Source organism: Pseudochaenichthys georgianus, chromosome 22 (assembly GCF_902827115.2).
Source record: "Pseudochaenichthys georgianus chromosome 22, fPseGeo1.2, whole genome shotgun sequence".
Taxonomy (NCBI): Eukaryota; Metazoa; Chordata; class Actinopteri; order Perciformes; family Channichthyidae; genus Pseudochaenichthys; species Pseudochaenichthys georgianus.
In genome coordinates, this window is record NC_047524.1 from 14,323,002 (window position 1) to 14,343,366 (window position 20,365).

Below are 20,365 nucleotides of genomic sequence, written 5' to 3' on the forward strand. Positions count from 1 at the left end.
ATTTTTCTATTGAATACGTTTTCTCGTAAATTGCATACTTTAAAAAATGTAAATATGTTTTTTATTTTTGAAGTTTGTTAAAACGTCTCAACCAACATCCCTCCTAACCCGGAAGTGTGGTTTTGTGCAGCCAGTTCTTATTATACATCCATGAGCCAGTTCAGCAGGTTTCATTTCAATATGTCTAAAATCAAAACAGTAATTTGGCCTGAAGTGATTTTATTTGGGGACTCCATCACACAGGTAAGCTCATGCAAAACATATCTTAAAGGCTGATGTATTTTGCAAGCTAGCAGCTAATGCTAACTTTCTAACTTACTAGCAGTAGTCACAGTTAACGTTAGCTACTAGCTTGTTAGCTTAACTTTGGAACAAATACAACTGCTGTGTTTTTTTTCAGGGTTCATTTCAACCCAATGGTTGGGGTGCAGACATTGCCCACAAGCTAGCGAGGTACGTATTTACTATATTTATTGGTTCTTAATATATTGTAACCTTAATGAAAGTGCTCGTCTTAATGTTTATTTTATATTTCACTTTTTTTTTTTTTAATTAAATGTAGGTTATCAACCAAAAATAAAGCATCATTGACTAATATCTGAATGTAAAATATATTTTAGTGTGCGAAAAAGTACACGTCCCACCGTCCGGGACGTGTTATTTACAATATCGGACAAGTAGATCTTTCAATTGACTTATCCGGCGGACAAGTGACGTTTTTCGCCCTGATTTATTGACAAATTATTAATACATTCAGTTTACAAAAGGCAGAACTCATTCGCAAATTGTACGTGTCCGCCATTGTTCGTTTAGAAATGTTAGTTTCGGTTCTGCTTGTCGATTCCTAAGGAAATGCATCTCGCCGCTTTCTGTACAGTTAGACGGGGCGGGATTGGGAAGTGTAGCACAGGGGCGGGGCGGGAAGCAAAACTAGTCTGGTAACAAACAATTGTCCAGTACCGGGATTAATAAGAGTTGTGAGGACAGTAAGCGAGGCCGAGCCCCGCTGACCGCAGCTCTCTCTCTCTATGCTCCGTATCAGCTGATCGCTGCACGGTGCCGCTCAGCGTGTCTCTCTCTCTCTGTCTGTCTCTCTCTGTCTGTCTCTCTCTCTCTCTCTCTCTCTCTCTCTCTCTCTCTCTCTCTCTCTCTCTCTTTCTCTTTCTTTCTTTCTTTCTCTTTCTTTCTGTCTACACACAGCAGATCCGCTGCCCGTTTAACAGTCTCATCTTTGTCAAACTTTCTTATGTTCTTTCTCTAACACGTAATGAAGGTTATTAAACATTTTAGCTCATGTGTTGTTAATATTGACCGCCATTTCCTTTATGAAGTAAAGCAGCCTCCCAGTCTGTGTCCTCGCGCTGTCCTCACATCCCCGGACCCCCAGACTAGGAGGAGCACAGGGATGTCAGTATTGTTTATGAAGCAGGGTATAGAAAGTAGCTACATTATTGAAATGAAAATACTATTTATATACTTTTACAAACAGCTGGGCAGCTGCTCACTGTTTGTAAAAGTAGGCTAAATAAATGCGTGCAAGCGTCTTTGAGTTGTAAAAAAGCGCTAGGCCTATAGGCTATAAATATAATGTATTATTATTATTATGTTATGTCCTATGTGTTGGACATGTGTGGTTGGACTCTGTCTCACAGGCAGGTTGCAGTGTAACATCAGAGGAGACTGGGCAAATTCTACATTCTCAAACTGCACCACTTAGAACTAACTAAACAATGCAGAGATTATTTTTATATAATTGTATTCAATAACCGTACGAAATTAAACAGTATGAAGTGATTTGTAAATAGGAATACAGATTTGACTTAATGTTTTAAAGAAATATATTTTTCTCCCAGTTTGTCATGGGACTTATTTTGACCTTCTCAAAGAACTGGAACCGAAAAGCAAAACCGGAATCGTTAAAATCCAAACGGCACCCAACCCTTTGTGTGATGCAGTAAAATCTTACCGCTCACTTACGTAAGCGGTGTCATAAAAACCGTGGGAAAATGTAAAATATGATGGCGAAGAAGAAGATTCCAGTGGCCCCAATTTTTGTCCATTCTGGACAAGTGAAAAATGTATTCGGACAAGTAAATTGCCAAACTCACTTGTCCATGGACAAGTACTCTCTAAAAACTTTTTCTCACACTGTTTTTCTCCATCAGGAAGTGTGATGTTTTAAACAGAGGGCTGTCTGGCTACAACTCCAGGTGGGGTAAGATACTGCTGCCTCGCCTCTTCAGCAGCACCAACTCAGAAGAAAACAACATAGCTGCTGTCACGGTCTTCTTTGGATCCAACGACTGTGCTCTGCAAGGTACAGTTTCACTAACACCTTATTAACACACAGCCTGTGTTGTAAACATCGCTTGTGATCCAACACAATTCTTCATGCTTATCGTATTCACTACTATTAGTATTTACATGTTGTTTACATTATTAGAACATACAATGCTTTGTCATTTTTATAGACACTATTCTATGACTTTCTTTTGACATTCTAACTTTTTTTTATCGTATACAATTTTAGTTTTGGGTTTTTGACCAACATACTATGTATTGTATGCCATAGTATACACAAAGTAAACAATATATACTATTTATTTTCTATCCCCAAAAGTGTATCGTAATGAAGACCCACATATCTAACATGATCCCTTGTTGGATTTTCTTTTGCTTTATGAATATTTGAAAGGTGGTGCTTTGTTTACTACTCCAACAAATCTTTACACAACCTTTGCTATTTATATAAAACATTTTATAATCTTTTGCAGGTGTGAATTGGTAAATTAACTGTAGGACAATATATAGCATAAACGGCATACTTTTTTAGTATTTTTTTTTTGGGGATTATTCTAGATAATTGACTGAAAACAATGTTTTCATTGTCACCAATAATAATCTGCCTTTTTATAAATGTATCCCCCCTTCATTGGTTCCTGTTACCAAGATAAAAACCCACAGCAGCACGTCCCTCTGCAGGAGTATTCAGAGAACCTGAAGGAGATCACCAGGTTTCTGGCTTCAGTGGGAGTGTCAGCAGACAGAATCATCTTCATCACCCCTCCTCCCATTAATGAGTCGGCGTGGGAGAAGGAGTGCATTGTGAAAGGTAACGCTCATTCACAATGTTTCCTCTCTCTTGTTCTTCTATCCTTACACAAGCCATGTATACGCTTCAGGCCTACAAAGAATAAGAGTGCTTGCTCATCTCTTTTTCAGGATCTACGCTCAATCGCCATAACTCTGTAGCGGGTCAGTATGCCCAGGCGTGTGTCCAAGCTGCCAGTCAGTGTGGTGCAGACGTGCTGGACCTCTGGACACTCATGCAGAAAGATGGACAGGTGCGTACTTGTTATTGATGGATTGTAGTGTTTCTTCTATTTGATATAATCATTTATATGTAAATTAAGCAGTTTTCCATTGCCTGAACTACCACAAACGTTGGCCAGAGGTCTTTCCTCTTGTTTTTGGAGCACGCCATTGTTCTTAGTATCATTGGTAGGCTTGTGCAGCAAACACCTTAAGAACTTCTTAAAAATAGTCATGAAATAGAAGTGGACTAAAATCCAACAAAGGAGATACAATCAAATACAATGCTGCATCAATTTAGAGTAAGTGGGTCACATGACATAAAAGCTATTGTAGTGGCCAATTATGCAAAAAGGAATGTTCAAAGGTCACTTAGTCTAAGAGGTGAATTTGAGTATTGACTCGCGGATGTTCAAGAAATCCAAATACCTTGCTCGTTCCATTCAAGTGCTTTATTAGGAAGTTCAATGGATCAGCTGGCGGCCCAATGCCGACTGGCAACCTTTGCACGGTATTTAAACATATAAACAAACAAATCCAACAGTCGTACGGATGTGTGCGGTCAAAACATTTTTCCAACTTCCTCTCTAGACTTCCTGCTGTGTCACGCTGGCAGCGTCATTTATACCTGAGCACGCTACTACATTCTGCTTTCTATAAATAATAACAAAACATAAAACTAGAGCAGTCCATAAGCAAAATAATACGTTACAAAAACAGTATAATTATAATTCATAGTTATTCAGCTCATTCGAGTTACCATCACCACCATACCATAATTCATTACCATAAAATAATGTGCCTAAATGGATCTTACAGCTATAAAAAAAAAAAAGGCCAGCAGAATCTGTACAATATTCGTATAGAATTTTAAGCTAAGAAATTGAATAGGCAGTCAAAGATGTCAGTATTTTGTTTGATATTAATGATTCTATATAAATGTAGTATGTATCGTCAATCCTGCATCCTTAGGTTTCAAATGTCTCAATATGAGATTGACTGAAAGCATTGAACTTTCAATCAATCAATTAATGTTTATTTATATAGCCCAATATCACAAATGTTACATTTGTCTCAGTGGACTTCACAGTTTGTACAGAATATCAGTATGACAATACGACACCCTCTGTCCTTAGACCCTCACATCGTACAAGGAAAAACCCCACAGTTTAAAGGGGAAATGGGAGAAACCTCAGGGAGAGCAACAGAGGAGGGATCCCTCTCCCGGGACGGACAGACGTGCAATAGATGCCGTGTGTAAATCGAAGAGATAATACATTTGCAACATAGGTAGTCCAAATGTTTGGAAATGCATGTGTCTATAATAAGAAGATGAATCCACGAGGATGTCAACATTCTTGTGGGAGCCATCAGGGAAGTAGTATGATGAGAGTCAGGCAGGACCACAGTGACGGGTTCAGCCACGACTCGAAGTCCAGGACTCAGATTTAGAACTCAGGATAGAGGATCCAGGACACACGACCACAGCAACAGGATCAGCCTCGACTCAGGATCCCGGCGTATATATGGACCTTTACTTGACCTTCCTGTTTTGTCCTCTGGTCCACAGGACTACACAGCCTTTCTGTCTGACGGGCTGCATCTGTCCCAGGAGGGGAACCAGTTTGTGTCTCAGCACCTGTGGGAGCTGCTGGAGAGTCGCGTGGCCCACCTGCCCTTCATCCTGCCGTACTGGGGGGACGTGGACGCCAAGAGCCCCGAGAGCAACCTCCTCTGTGACCAGTGAGGGAGAGGATCTGAAATATCATACAGAGATGGATCATCTGTGTGTGGTGGACTAATGTTAATTCCAGAGTAACCGGAGAGCCTCACACAGGAGTGCATTCCTGCTTTTAAACAACAAAGCAGCTTTGATCAGTTTTTTTTCCATTAAAATGTGATGAATGTTTGAAATGCACAATAAAGATATTTTTATTTTGAGATGCGTAGACAATACAAGCACGAACTTTAAAAAAAAAAAAAAAAAAAAAAAGGAACTCAAGGGTTTACTTTTTATAATATAGAAACATTAAGAATATACACATCAGAATATATGACACACGACATCTGCTCGTGTAACAGCTCAAATTAATCCAGGAGAGTAAATGTTAGCCACACTTTAGTTTTTCCCATGAACTAGCTTTCAATATGTATTTTTACAACATGTCACACAGCAGGCAACAGTGGGGAGACAGCATAAAATAACAGATGCATTAGACGTGTTGACACAATAAAAAAACACATCAATTGATCACCTCAGGAAGTTTCTTAAATCACTGAATTCATGATTGTCTATATTCATGCCTCGTACAGTATACTGGAGCTCTTTGCAAAGACATAAATTGGCTCAGAATGATGAGGCACAAATTCAGAAAAGGCACCATGTTCCATGAAGACAACAGCTGGACAAATACAAACTAATAGGTTCAAAGGGTTAAACTATAATAAAATATCTTTTAAAAAAGAGACCATCCAGTGATGTGAAAAATACTTCAAGTGCAGTTTTGATGCAGTTAAAAAAAAAGCATTTTAAAGTCAAGTTGTGCTGCTGAGCACACTGAAATGTTTAATTTACGGTAAAATAACCACAGCTACATCATCGATATTATTTCACATCATTCACCTGTTAATCTGCTAGTGGGGCAAAGGTTGCATTGCTTTGAAGACAGTACTAAATGCACATACATGAAGGAGGCTGTTAACGTGATGTTTTTTTAAGCTAACTGATCCACGAAAATAGCTCACCTTTTTTTAATTGCATATTCAACAAAAAGATAATTGAATGTGTTTGGGAAGCCGAACTGTGGCGGATTTATTTCCACAGAGCAGGTTTCATCTGGCCAACCCTAAAACACACACCATGTACATGTGGATGCTTTTAAACTAAAAGTGCTCTCAGCACTCTGTCTCTTTTGTGTCAATGCAGTCCTGCCTCTTGAGGCGCCTCCGGTCCCGGCTTTGCGGGTTCTGATCGGTCAGATCCTCGTAGGAGGATTTCGTAGCCGACGAGGAGGCTCCTGCGGTTGTGAAATCGTCCGACAGGCCCTCCTCTCCCAGGTGAGAGCCGCTGCTGGTGTCCTCCTGGATGGTGGCCATCCGCGGCCCCCCGGCGCTCTCCGGGATGGAGCCGGAGTTCAGGTCGGGGGCCTGGGTACTCGTGCTGACCCCGGGAGAGGCCCCGGCCGGGCTCTGCTGCTGAAGCGGGGGGGGCAGGGAGGAGGGCGCGGTCCGGCCGGCGGAGAAGAAGGGAGGTTTGACGATGCGCACGGAGGCCGACTCGAGATTGTTCAGCATTTCTTGACTCTGCAGAGCGAGAACAACATGTGAGACCAAAACACAACAAATCTGACTGTCTCCGACTGAGGAGGGATCCATTCCCTTTTTACTCCATTCTACTTATATCTTCATCATCACATTATAGTTAATAATCAGAACTCTAAAGCTGTTAAATTATACTTACAAATAATTTACTAATAGCCATCAGCCATCTCCACCCACAGCACCCCCTTTCAAAGTGGGAATGAGTAAAAAGAAACATTTCTCACAGTGGACATTTTGTGTTGTCAATCAAAGGTTTAACTAATATTAATAATGGCTGCAGTCCATCCACACTGTGCATGCTGGCTCACTTTAAGGACTTCCTGTCACACCTAAGTGGAATTTTGCCATCATTAATGTCATTAGTTGCTGCTTTGCTTTTCCTGTCAAAATGTCTGCCATGAAAAACGTCTATAGAGGAATGTACCCTCAGTCTCCACAAGTTCCCAATCAGTCTAAACAGAACACATTGTACACAGCCAGTAAAATAAAATAACGAATAACAAACACCCTCTCTTGGAGCATTGAACAGCAGCAGATACAAACTTAAAAAACGCACACGGCATCCGATTTCACAAAACACAACCAAGGTGCAACCTGTTCAGTCCTCTCGATGTTTGAATACTCCTAAAATGCAATCTTGCTTTCTTGAGGTAATTTCTGATCAGATAAGACTCTGCTGTGTGGACAACATTACAACTATCCAGTCACATTAGCTTAGCTTCAGTTTGAGCCTCTCAAAGACGCAGGAAACGTGCAAACAGATCAGTGATTACATCAAGGAGTAAGTGACTGCAGGAATATCCCAAACGTGGGCAGCTGACCATGCATCATCATGGACTCCATGGCAACGCAACACCAAGCCAGACGCACTCACCTATGGCGGGAGCCCTACTACAAACTTCCACCATCTGCTGCAGTTCCAATGAGAATGAAAAGGGCCAAGGCAAAGAGTGATGCACAGGTCAACGGAGCTGGAACCTGACAGTGAGGCTGAGATGGATTCTGAATCCATGTGTGGTCTGCTCTCACCACGTGCTTTCAACACTGTCAGACTAAACATCAGTTATCTCAGGACTGTCTTGGGAATGGTGTTACGAAAATCTTTATATCTGTGTTCTTGTCTGATATCTTTCTCACGAGAGCTTTTTTAACTTAATCACATCATGTACTGATTGCAAACATTTGTTTTACAGGGCCTTTAAAAGAAAATTAACCAAAGAAGATTCTTTTTTAAGAAGGGTTGCAAAGGCCAGTTGTGTAGCACATAATAAAATATTATTCATTTTTCATGTTTTTTTTACACTGTTAAAAAAACTGATATGTTTAGTCAAATTCAAGAAGTAAGCCCCTCTTATTATTTTATTTATTTTGTACCTTTATTTATTACAATACACATTGTATTACTGTGTTTGTTGTTTACTTAAAGTAATCTTAATGTGTTTAGCTTTTGATCAAGTTTGTAATAACGGTTAAATTGTATAATTAATCTCAAATAATGGTTGAACATGCTTTAGCGCCAATTTACTTTTATTTATTTGTTTACCTACACTGAGAGAGGCTTTGTATTTTTTGTTATTGTATTTTGGCTTTGTTTTCATTGTGCTTTGAGTCTAATGAAGAAAAAATATGTTTCTGATTTTTAATAGCGACAGATTCAGAAAAAAATGAGTAACTCAACCTGAACAATCAGCCTTCAGACTCCCCTCTCCCTCCCTTATTAATGATGTCAGCATCTGGGATTGTATTAGTTAAGTTAGTGTGGCAGCAAGGCTAGTGCACAGGATTCTATTTGGGCATTTAAGAGAGGAGAAACCTACGCTTGGAGGGTAGTAAAGGGACTTCGTGTTATCCTCATACTGCTGGTCAAGACGTTTGTCCTGCGGAAAAAGACCACAAAAGACTGTCAACATTTGACTAAGTAAAAAATGGTATAATAGTATAATGATGATTGAAAAATTAAAGACTGCTGGAAATTAATAAAAATCCATGAGCAGCAGATTCTTACCACACAGTGAACGAGGATACTGAGAGGAATCCAGAAGACAAGTGAAAACACCACGACGGAACCCACGATGTTATCAGCCAGGAACTTTCCTGATGGGGTTTAGGGGGATAGAAGGAACAAAAGAAAAGGTAAGACTCAGCTAATGGTCATCCAAAAGAAGATAATGACTTATGTCTGCTTTATTAGGGCTGTACAGAATGCTGTGCAGCTTCATTGTTTGCAGCATCATATAAAAACAGCATTTATTTTGTCCAAAAGTCAAAATATATTAAACAAAGCTGTAGTCAATTTTATCTCACAAAGTATTCTGCTTAATCCACATTTGTAGCAACATATTTTAGCTTGTTTGCCATGCACATAAAGGGGTACACTCTTTATTAAAAAGAGGTGTTTTTCATTTTTCATACATTCTGACGGCAAGCACTTAAGGCTTCTTCCGAAACCTAAAAAGAATCAAATGAACTACATTTTGTAAAAACCCTACATTTGACACATTCTCATGATTAGTGGTCTGTTGTAACAAACTTACCAAATGTGTTGATGTCCAGCTTGTCGATAAAATCCCACAACCTCTCGATCACGTCCTGCACCTGCTTCATGCACTTTCCCTGTATTCAACAGGAAGACGTTGCTGATCTTCAAACAGCCAAATAAAGCTAAAACATATATCATTCATACAAGGCTTTTCAGAGCTGGACAGTAATAGGAACTAAGCACAAATAACTAAACATGGTAGAATCAGCTGATGGACAGATATAACAGGTTTGGTGACTCACGCTCCCGTCACAGAAGCCCACGGTACAGGGTTTGCCTTTGCGCAGGAAAAGGAGACTAGTATTGGACTGGATGAAGGGGGCGCAGGCGCCATCGCTCCCTCTGCAGCACACTTTACAGGAGTCCTCCGTCTCTGCAAACAGAAAATGTTTAAATAGTTAGAATAACTGTATCATGCATTAACAGTGGCAGTGCACACATTACATCCAGTCATTCAGACCTGTAAACAATCTTTAAAAATCCTATATCTGGATGTAAACTAAACAAAAGGTTGTTTAACTGTTTGGCTTGTAGGATTTTCACATCTACCAGAAGCCCTTCTAATGTTTTTATGTATTTCAGAATTGAACAAATATTTCCCCAAGGTATGATTTCAACTTCTTTCTTTCAAATGTCTTGATGTTTCATGTCAAACTCGGGGGCCTCCATGATCACTAGGACTCTGCTGTTCCATTGGCCAACCATTTGACACCGATCCACTTGTGACAGCAGCTCTCACCGTTGCAGGCGCAGGACTGCAGGTTCTGCATGGCCTCACAGAAAGGGTTGCACTCTCCATTGAGACAGCGACCGTTGTCAACACACACCATGTTGTCTTCAGCGTTTTCAGGAGGGGGGCATTGACTGCTGTTGCCTAATAGGTGAAAGGAAGGTAGAGAGGTGTAAATGTATAAAAACGTTTGCGCAGTTCTTGTGTTAGACCAGCAGGAGGCGCTCACCAGTGCAGGAGGAGATGCCTTTACAGGTCGCACTAATGGGTTCCTGGCATCTTATTCCTGCATGCTCAAACGTGCAGCTCCTACAGCAAGGGCTGTTTCTGTCACTGTGGAGAGAACAGACACGTAGGAATGTGTGAGTGCCTTGAACTAGAAGCATCTGAAGCTCAATTAATCAAATGTTGTGAGCTTTTAGACTTTTAGTAGAAAAGCATCTGTGATTTGGACCTCATACCTGCACTTTGCCCCAGGTTTGAATTTGCAGTCAGCTGAGCAGCAGGGGTCGTCGTTGAGGTGGAGCAGCCCGGGGTCGCACTCCTCCCCTTCCTCCACTCTGGAGTTCCCACACACCTTGCTGTTCCTCTCCTTGAAGCACACGGGGGCCTTGAAACGCAACGTCTTCCCTACGGAGATCTTGCTGCAGTTGGAGAAGCGCTTCACGAGGGAAGGAGAAGTAAACGAGGGTTAGATAGTGAGTGGGAGTGTTGGAAAGAAGATGTGGCAAAGGACTGCTAAAAGTGGAACAATTAAAACAACAACATGTAAATTAGGGCTGTGTGATACGGAGAAAATGTATTATGATTTGGAATATTTTCGACCAAATACCTCAATATGGATATTTCAACATTGTTGCCGGCTTCACTGTTGGTGCTTTCACATGATATTTTCACAATTCGATTCTTGATAAATAACCAGTAATGTGGATATAATGCCGAAGTAGCTAAAGGTACATAATAGAAAAAGCTTCAACCGTCTGGTGGGTTCAGAACTGTACTGTAAAGTAGCTTTAACAACCAGGAAAAAACAGATACGTTATCATAAATCTAAGAAAATATCTAGTCTTATATCACAATATTGGTATAATATCGATATATTTCACAGCCCTCATGCAAATCTCTGTCAAATAAATAGCTGCAAGGATAAAATGTCAGTGAAAAATGTTTGATTCTTCTTTGGATAAGTAAGAATGAAGTTACAGCCCCATCAACAGTTTAACTATCTTTGTATGCCTTTTTAAAGATGCATACTGATGTGATCCAAGATGTATTGTTGTTTATGTGCAGGAAAATCCCATTTGATAAACAGCAGCATTTTAAACCCTTAACTTCAGCATCGTCATGCATATTAGTTTCTAAAGCTGATGCCGGGGGAGGTGCAGTTTATTCACCGTCATCATGTTCTACAGGAACAACTGTGACTCACATTTATCCAACACTGAATGTTCAGCATCTCAGATCATGTCTCATTATGCAGCGTGAATAATGTCAGTGTTTACTCATAACTGTCTGCATAGTTTGTTGTATAGCAGATGGTTATGCTTCTGCTGTATCCTTCTGTATGTTGAAGTTGGATTTGAACATTTGACTGCTTTACGAGTACCTTGTTGTTGACATGGTCTCCGCTCACAGCGATCGGGTACATGACGAACTTCCCGCCGTGGTCGTCGCTGGGAGCGCAGTATGGGATGTTGTCAGGATCGTGTTCTGCTCCAAAGTTATGGCCGAGTTCGTGAGTCGTCACTAGATCTGCTTCCTGAAGGGCCAAGCATCAACATATAGTTTACGACTGTATTAATCAGGAATGAATGGCACAAACTGCAGGACAAAAAACATGTCTTATAGCACATTCTCCCATTTATTGCTGACAAAAAACATACATATTATAATAGGTCACAAAATCACTCCAAGCTCTTGTTATGGTAAAAAAGTCACTTCAAACTGTGCTAAGGAGCGAGCAAGAAACTGATAACCGAGGTGCCAAAATGCAAGTGTTAACATCTTCACTCAGACCACCCACACATATAGTATGCGTCTGCTTAGAGCCGACACTGCATGACATGTTGCATAAAATCCTGCTAAAACCGTGTGCATCCAGTTACTAGCCTTGCGCGAGATAATGATTGAAAACGAGGAATACAAACCTTTGTTAGGATGGTTTTGCCGTAGTTCTTGGTGCTGGTCAGGCCTGTGTTGAGGTAACTGGGCTTTTTAGAGTTAGACGGGTAGTATGCTACAAGAAGAAAAATCAGAGCTTGATGTCAGTACACCACCCGGGTAACGAGCACTTTGTACGGCTGCGCTCAGGCAGGCGCTTCCGTACCATGTCTTCCCGGACAAACAGACTCAAGTTCAGTTTCTTTCCCAGGGCCATATGTGCACTAAACGCTGCTAATATTTAAATTATATAAGCCTTCCGTGCAATACGAGGGGAATCGTGCAATTTTATTTATTATTTATTTATGTACATATTCCCTATCATGTCTATTTTAAGTCCCATTTATTGTTTTTATAGTGTCTTGTTGTTTTTATATTGTCTTATTGTTGCGTGTTGGCACCTTGAGTTTATTGTAATTTCGTTGTACCTGTACAATGCCAAAATTAAAGATCTATCTATCTATCCAGTTTGCTGTACAAAAAAACCCATGGCTCCACTAATCTGTTTTCCCACACTTGCGTGTAATTTTTGTCGTTACTGCGGTGAGAGTATACAACTCAAACAGATCAGCAGCTTTATAAAACTTCACATGACCGTGGGAGATTGTCATTGAAAGGTCAACATAGATGTCTGTAAACATGACAAACAATTGCTCTGAGATCGATCCATGGCAGACTGAATTGACCACATACTGGTGATGTTTTACATGAGAAAGACACACAGCCGTTTGCCATGATGGGATGCGTCCTTACGTTTCGGGCAGAGGCCGCCCAGGGCCTGAGGTTTGGAGGGGGCCACGTAGGCCAGCCCCAGGGTTCCCTCATCGAAATCCTGGTAGGTGAACAGGTGGGCCAGACACACAGTGGAGGCGTTGTCAGCGATGTCCGAGCTGAATTGCTAAAAAGGGACAACATTTAAAATATTATCTTCCATTTGTTTGTTATTTTTACTCCCTGTCTCACACAAGCAGTCTCAACACTGTAAGACGTTCTCTTTTGTATACATTTTATGACATTGACTTTATGAACTTATTAAGACAAGTACATTAACATTTTGAAATTCAACTATTTGAGATAGCATTACTCTAAACATGTATCAAACCTAATCCAGATGTATTAACTTTATTAACAAAAGGATAAACTATTTCAAAATCTAAATATTTGAACCGAGCAGGACATTTCACCAGTCAATTGTTTTTCCAAAGGATCTCGAACATATCCTTGATATTCGTACACTTACATTTCTTCTAAATTGAATATCCCCATATCATAAGTTTTGACTGATCCACTGTATTTCCCCAACCTCTCCTCTCCTAATGTACACTTTTTCTAGGTCTCCTTTTTTACCTCCAGAAGTCTCTTCACGTCCCAGACCACCTTTCCTTTCACAGGACTGTCCTTCATGTTATAGTGGAGCCAGCGGGCGTTGTGCCCGGGGGGGGGCTTTGTAGGCTCCTTGTTGATGATGATCTGAGAGAGGTAACCAAAGACACAATTTTTGAACAATTCATCAAAGTTGATACAAAGCCTTAAAACAAATCTCAGTGAACTGGCTCATGATCATCGTTCAGGGAAACTCACGAGTCAAGACTCCGAGATGCATAACACACATTAGATATATTTTGCCCCTAAAGTCACAGATACATTTTAAGTTGTTTAACTTTGTCTTATCTTTCAAAATGGCAGTATGGACTAATGAAATATCCAAATGGCAGTATATGGTAAATATCTGAGATAAATATGAGGGTGCTGCAGAGGAGTCTTGGCCTACATAGGTATTTTACAGACTTAGTTGTCCCCTTGTTTGGTACAGACCCTCTTAAAAATATATATCACACCATGATTGCTTCATCATATATTTCAAAGATAGTGTGAAGATCATTCCCTCAGATTCAGTCAAAACTATGCAATTATTAATAATAACAACAACAACAACAACAACAACTATGTAACTCTAAATCAGTCATTCAGCATCATGTTTTGTGGCTTGCAGTTGAAGCCTTCTTTATAGGTATTGGAATCTACCAACCTAACCCTAACCCCCTAACCTAACCCTAAACATTACAAGTTTTTATTGAAATGCATGGATAGAAAATAACTGAGCAGCTAAATGAATGCATAGCTTTAAGATGAGAAAACCCGGGACTCACAATATGACATACAGAGTCTCCATTCATTCCCAAAGCCAGTGGAACAAATTAAATACCCCGGAGGGCAAACACAAAGGCGTTCAGTTCCTCCTTAGAAATGCTGTTCTCAAACACACTGATGTCAGTTAGCAGGGATGCCTGATGCTAAAACGCCACAAATTGCTCCACAAGTTAGGCGTGAAATTATATTAAAATGCAGTTCATCATCACACACAAACACACACCTGATGGATCTGGACCCCATAGCCTATAAATTCATCATCCCAGGTTGTGTTCCTATAAATGTCATCAACTCGATCAATCAGCTCAATCTGGAGTGAGATGGGGAAAAAACACATAGGACGATTTTTTTAACATTAAGACATATTTAAACATCACAAAAACAATTATTTGTGCTTTTACAGATCCATTGCAAGTCTCGATTATTTGAAATCCAGACCGACTGAAAACCTTCCTGCTGTCATTTATGAAATCAAATAATTAAATATCTAACACTGCACTGTTATCTGTTGCTCTTTTTTTTATTTGACACCAGTCTTATTGTAGTCAAATGTTTCATTTTTGGAGCTATTTAGCAACGGTTTTACTTGGATTAAAGCACCCATTGTGGTGGGTTTCTTTTGCGCTTTGTCTCAATGTTTTAGATGTTTAATGTAAAGCAGTTAATTGCCGTATTGCTGAATTGTGTGATGCAAAATAAACTTGCCTTAGATATATTCACATGTATAGTCGACATGCTGATCATATATTAGTGCATTTGATTTAAAACTAAACTGTTGAAATAAAAAACATACATCAACCTCATAATACCCTATGGATGCAGGTTCGAGCTTTACATGGTGAATTATCTCTGGAATATTTTTGGTACATAGCATCATGGAAACGGACCAGGTAGTTGAGAGTGACGCTCTCTTGTCCGCGGCCCATGTGTTCAAAGAAGCGGTAATCTGCGACCAGCAGCAGGGGGCAGGTGTTCTTCTTGTGATCGTGAGCCTGTCTCTTCTCTCTGTGGAGGAAGCCTGAAGAAGCACCAGCGGCACAAAGAGACACAGAAGGAGTAGATAAAGGAAAATGGTCACAGGCGGACAAAAAGCAAAAGAACAAAGTAGCCCTAATGTTCATTAAGCATTGTCATATTGAGGTGCAGCAACAGTCGAGGGAAACTAATGTAGGAAAGGAAGTTAAACAATGAGGCCATGCTCCAGTATTACAATGTTAATTGCCCTCATTTTCACAATTAGCAGCACATATTCTTTTTAGTTCACATGTGAACTGATTAAACGCTGCTTCTGTTCTTCGAGCAAGAATAAATCCAGTTAGAGCTAACTGTTTTTTACTTCTATACATCAATTTTATGTTCAATCTGAAAGCACATTGTTTCGTATTATAATGAAGATGTTGATTGCACAATGTAAAGGCTGTAGAGTAGTGAACCCGTGGGCGGTTAGATCCTTATAGACAGAGTTGCATAGCTAAGCCACAGTTTTGATCTATGTAGTTCACATTTACATAAACAACTGAGTAACGGTCTACAAGCCTCGCTATAATTACGCAATTGTGTCAGCCAGAAAATTAAGGCTTGATTTACAGCATAACAAAATCAGTTAAGTGTTAGTTGACTAAGAATTACTACTTACAAAACTGACCCATCTAGTGGACAAAATAAAAAGCCTAATTTGTGTGCAGTATAGGCCTTGATGTATAGATACAATATGGCCGGGCAAAACATTGTGACACAGGGCTTTATAGACTCCACAGAGATGCCTCATAAACCTTGAGTCTTAAAACAATGAGTAGTTGAAGATTGACAGAAATGGAAAAACAGGAAGAGATTCCATTTGAGCATTACATCATACACTGTTCAGAAGTGTGGGGGTGCGCTGCCCTGTGTGGTGGGAGACCGGTGACGACTCGGAGGCATCTGATTGGGCAGCAGAGCCCGCATGAATTTGAATGCCTCCTCCATAAGAACCTTCACCTCACATCATATCCCTGATGAGTACTTTCAAGCAGCAGCCAGTGAGAGGTGTTCGATTTCTCCTCTGGCACATTATCAAGGTTATATGCTTTACATTTCCAAAGCAGCACAAAGGAATCAAAAGGCATCTGTCTGTTACATAATACCCACTTGTCAGCAGTGTGTATGTGAATGGCTTGGGCTAGGTTTTACAGATAAAAAGGCTTTTATTAAAGTGACTGTTACAGAAACCTAACACCCACCTCTTTTGTCTCACCATTACAGCCATCTCCTTTCTTCTCTCTATCCTAAACATGCGTTATTCTTTTACTTTTGTATCTACTCTTAACTAACCACAAACAAGAGCACAGAGCAGATGATCAACACATTTTTTGTATCTCCAACCCTGTACTTACCCTTTCTTTCTCCTCCACATTCCTGCTACGAATAGCACCACACACATTTGCAGGTATCGACAGCTTAGTGAGGAAAACAGAAGCCAAGCTCACCCTTTTCCTGGTCCACCTCCTCCTGTCCATCCCAACTCCTCCTGGCAGTCTGTGGCAGCAGATCGCTAGCCTCTGCGTGGACGTAGCCACACACTTTTGGAGAGGCGATGCGGCTCAGATTCTTGATGTCGTCCGAGCGATAAACCAGCAACCTACCATCAGCTGGGGAATCTGTAAACCTCCAAAGGGGCTGGAAGTCCAGAGAAAAACAAGTGGAACTTGAGAACAAAAGCAAATGGATTGATGTGAAATTCTCAGCATGAGATAAACTGGGCTACAAGGCATAAAAGCTGCCTTCCTTTTTCACATCTTTAACATATTTTGCTAAAGCTACTACAGGTGGAGTTTGGACGGGCAAATCAAAAATAACTTCAAACTACTATTGTACCCTTTGTTAAAATGATAAGAGACAGAAAGCCCAGGTTATTATACCAATATAACAAATTATCACTGGTATATCCAAAAGGCAATCACAGAGGATGGCACTACCATGACTAGTCTTTTTTATGCTGAGAAGCAATATCATCTAACGGCATAAACACCAAAAGCATCCCAGATTTTGAGTACAGCAAAAGCACCATGTTCTTTTTTGTTTTGTAGCGTCAAGCGTACAATTGCACTGGGTAATGCTGAAAAGGCCATCACAGTCCTCAACAGTGTGGCCTCTCTACTGTCAAACTAAGTCAAATGCCTTGGATAAAATGGCTTAGGGTTAAGTGTATTTTAAAAAATGGGTCAGTACCCTCTCTACTCTGACTCTACACATAAAAACGATTATGTTACAGTCAGTTCTTACCTCTACGTTGTACTCGACTTCATCAGTAAGAATGTGAGCAGAAAACTCATCTCCTTCTATGTGTGCCTGCACACGGGAATTCTCCTCCCCTGGAAACACAGAACAAATAAAGCTTTAAAACGATTGACATGTGCAAACTAGATCGAGTAACGTTTTAAGTAAAAAGGTGCACTGATCAATTAAATGACCAAGGAGTATTTACATCAGCCCAACATTATATGTATTGCTGATATAATATGGCAAATAGTGCCATTTAATTAGTCATCATTTCTCAGATTAAAGTTTTCCTCCTGCACATGCAAAAAAACTTGCCTGGGAAATCCAAATTAGGGTAAAAAACTGTATTTAAAATGAAACATTGGTGAATCCCTTATGCCAGAAGTTTGTACTCACCAACAACATGTCCAGTGAAATAGTTCTGAAGATGAACATCGTACTTTTCCTCCCTCCCATGTTCATCAACAAACACAGCTTTAAAGTCCTCAGTGAAAAGGTGTGTGTTCGTGGTCAGGTAAAGCTTGAAATTTCTAAAAAAGAAAGAAAGAAAACAAAGCTTATATACATTAACCTGAACATGATTGCATTGCTGCTTCAAAAAGTACTTTTGTTAGGATAATATCTCTTTATTCGATCATATGTCATAGTCTGGCCAATGATGTTTAAAATGCAGTGGTATAAACTAAGTAGTACATTAACTCAAGTACTGTACTTAAATACAATTGTACTTCCACCCCACTAATGTTCAGAGGTAAATAGTGTATTTATACAAGTTACTTTGCAGATTTGGATTTATAGTGTGAAATATAGAGAATACTTAAATAAGACTTAATACTAGTTACACCTAGAGTAACATTCACAAGCTACCCTGCTGCATACAAAGTTATTAAAACTAGTTCCACCTTTGATATATACATGTACGTCATTCCAGAATTGGAAGACAATTTAAACACCAACATTTTTGAAAAATGAACCTTTTATTTTATAAATCAAATTTCATCATCAAATGTATATTTTCCAATGAAGAATTACCCCTGTTACTCTAATTATAGTAACAGGGTTGAAAGTAACAGGGTTGAAAATCAATGCTAATTTCAGCTTTAACCTCAGGAATTATTGCTAGATGTAGCATGTAATGCTACTTTCAAGGCAAGGACAAACTTGGATATCTAATGCAAGAAAGATAACTTTGAAATGAATATGCTTTATTCTGATAATATGAGTAACAGGGTTGAGTGGGTCAGAGTGCCACACTCTTTTAAGACTGAAAAATATGAAAAATAAAAGAGGACTTAGTTTTGGTCTACCCATGGTAGTAGCACATGGCTTGCTGATGTCACTTCCACTGTGTCATCTGACTTACAGTTGTTTCACTTCCTGTGCCAATCTAAAAAGGTTTGGGTAACAGGGTTGAACGCATGGTGAGGGACACACCTTCTGTGCAAAATTACTGTTATTTAAAATATGTTTATGATTTAACAAATTGATTTTACTATTACAAGAGATCAATAAAATAATATCAAAAAAAGTAAATAAAATCCCTATTTTAAATGTTATATTTGACATGCAAGTTGGTCACCAAGAAGCGGGGACAAGAGAAAAATGCCATTTTAGGGGATGTTCGAGAGCTATTTGATCATTTAAATAATATTTTGAAACCACTTTTTCTACAACTTTATATACATTTTGTCTCAAGACAAGTATGTTTAACACAACAAGTGCATGTTTTAGCATTTTGGGCATGGATTATTAGATTTTTTATATGGGGGACATGAAATATCCTCCAATTCTGGAATCAAACCATGCTTGCATTTAGAACTGTAAGTACATTTTGATGCTAATACTTTTGTACTTTTACTTGAGTAACATTTTGAATGCAGGACTGTTACTTGTAACAGAGTATTCCTACAGTCTGGTACTTGAGTACTCCGAGTAGTTCTCCCACCTCTGTTAAAATGTGAACTTATTCTGCATCATTACTCCAAAGTACACAACAGCTGTTCTCTGAGGTGGGCTTGTGTCAGAGACATGAGGGGGCTGCTGTACCTGTGCAGAGCTCTGAAGCTCACCAGGCGCTCCAGGTGAGACTGGGTGTGGACGTCCCTCTTTCTTACTGAGTGCAGCTGGAGGCCTGACAATGGCAGCACCTCAAAATCTGACAGGATGGAGCTCAGAGCATCTGGAAGACATGGAGAGACGGTCATCCAGGACCAAGCAGAAACTGCGTGTGTTCATTCAAAGTATACAGGACTCATCGCCTAAGCATTACACTGTAATTTATACTGGTTGATAATTACAGTAAATACTAATTACATAGATAGTTAGAAAGCACATGGTTCATAAAACAGAAAGCCTGAACATTCTAGCTAATGTTAGCCTGAGTTAGCTTGCGTTACTCACCGTACTCCGGGTTTTCTTCGTGATTCTCCTTCGTAATAACTCTCGACTTAATAGCACAGTTGACCCAACAAGGAGCCAGAAAGGCAATGAACAGTATGCTCTTCATTTTCACTCAATTCAGCCAGCTAAGCTAGTGCTATCATTGTCAAAAGTTGCTCGGTTTGTCTGGACAGCTAGCTAGCTGAGCTACCCGGAAATGCACCGAGTGGAAAACATCCGCGTTTAGATTTCACCACCCGCGAGGAAGCGTTGACGAGACACACAGGTAGTTTATTCATGCCAAAGGCGCAAAAAGTACTCAGATATATGTATTTCAGTAGTAACAAATCACACTCTTAAAATACTGTTACAAGTAAAAGTCTGGCATTTAAAAATATTTGTTGTAAAAGTACAAAAATATTAGCATGGAAATGGGCTGGAAGAAGTACTCAGAGCTTGTACTTGAGTAAAAGTATAAGTACCATAGTAGGAATACTCTTTGTACCAAGTAAACG

The 20,365-nt window shown here is 39.8% G+C and overlaps 2 protein-coding genes across 3 annotated transcripts; one reads left to right on the forward strand and one right to left on the reverse strand.

Annotated features, from left to right (window-relative positions):
* The first annotated feature begins 109 nt into the window (after positions 1 to 109).
* On the forward strand, positions 110 to 5,253 carry iah1 (isoamyl acetate hydrolyzing esterase 1 (putative)). Its single transcript, XM_034111140.2, has 6 exons — positions 110 to 243; positions 401 to 453; positions 2,166 to 2,317; positions 2,951 to 3,112; positions 3,223 to 3,344; positions 4,883 to 5,253. The coding sequence occupies exons 1-6, from the start codon at positions 151 to 153 to the stop codon at positions 5,057 to 5,059; spliced, it is 759 nt and encodes a 252-aa protein (XP_033967031.1). The 5' UTR covers positions 110 to 150; the 3' UTR covers positions 5,060 to 5,253.
* Positions 5,220 to 20,124, reverse strand: LOC117467499 (disintegrin and metalloproteinase domain-containing protein 17-like). 2 transcript variants are annotated; one of them, XM_071207148.1, is made up of 20 exons: positions 19,872 to 20,124; positions 19,518 to 19,650; positions 17,868 to 18,001; positions 17,475 to 17,563; positions 16,679 to 16,868; positions 15,101 to 15,231; positions 14,437 to 14,523; positions 13,410 to 13,532; positions 12,816 to 12,960; positions 12,050 to 12,138; positions 11,509 to 11,661; positions 10,364 to 10,563; positions 10,132 to 10,235; positions 9,912 to 10,046; positions 9,415 to 9,545; positions 9,168 to 9,246; positions 8,639 to 8,727; positions 8,451 to 8,510; positions 6,773 to 6,818; positions 6,530 to 6,615 (listed from the first exon to the last, which is right to left on the reverse strand). In XM_071207148.1, exons 1-19 carry the CDS (start codon positions 19,975 to 19,977, stop codon positions 6,783 to 6,785), a joined length of 2,214 nt encoding a protein of 737 aa, XP_071063249.1. In that variant the 5' UTR covers positions 19,978 to 20,124; the 3' UTR covers positions 6,530 to 6,615; positions 6,773 to 6,782. The 2 variants fall into 2 exon arrangements, with proteins under 2 accessions (XP_033967028.1, XP_071063249.1); XM_034111137.2 differs by lacking the exon at positions 6,773 to 6,818 and having other exon boundaries at positions 5,220 to 6,615; positions 19,872 to 20,123.
* Between the last annotated feature and the right edge of the window lie 241 nt (positions 20,125 to 20,365).

What these genes read in the sequence shown, in the direction of transcription:
- iah1 (XM_034111140.2), top strand. Translation starts at nt 151, where the DNA reads ATGAGCCAGTTCAGCAGGTTTCATTTCAATATGTCTAAAATCAAAACA. An exon ending in ATTGCCCACAAGCTAGCGAG is followed by an intron (nt 454 to 2,165) that starts GTACGTATTTAC and finishes TTTCTCCATCAG; the next exon opens with GAAGTGTGATGTTTTAAACA. An exon ending in CAACGACTGTGCTCTGCAAG is followed by an intron (nt 2,318 to 2,950) that starts GTACAGTTTCAC and finishes CCTGTTACCAAG; the next exon opens with ATAAAAACCCACAGCAGCAC.
- LOC117467499 (XM_034111137.2), bottom strand. Translation starts at nt 19,977, where the DNA reads ATGAAGAGCATACTGTTCATTGCCTTTCTGGCTCCTTGTTGGGTCAAC. An exon ending in GCGTCACTCTCAACTACCTG is followed by an intron (nt 14,524 to 15,100) that starts GTCCGTTTCCAT and finishes ATCTCACTCCAG; the next exon opens with ATTGAGCTGATTGATCGAGT. An exon ending in GCTGGACATCAACACATTTG is followed by an intron (nt 8,728 to 9,167) that starts GTAAGTTTGTTA and finishes AAACCCCATCAG; the next exon opens with GAAAGTTCCTGGCTGATAAC.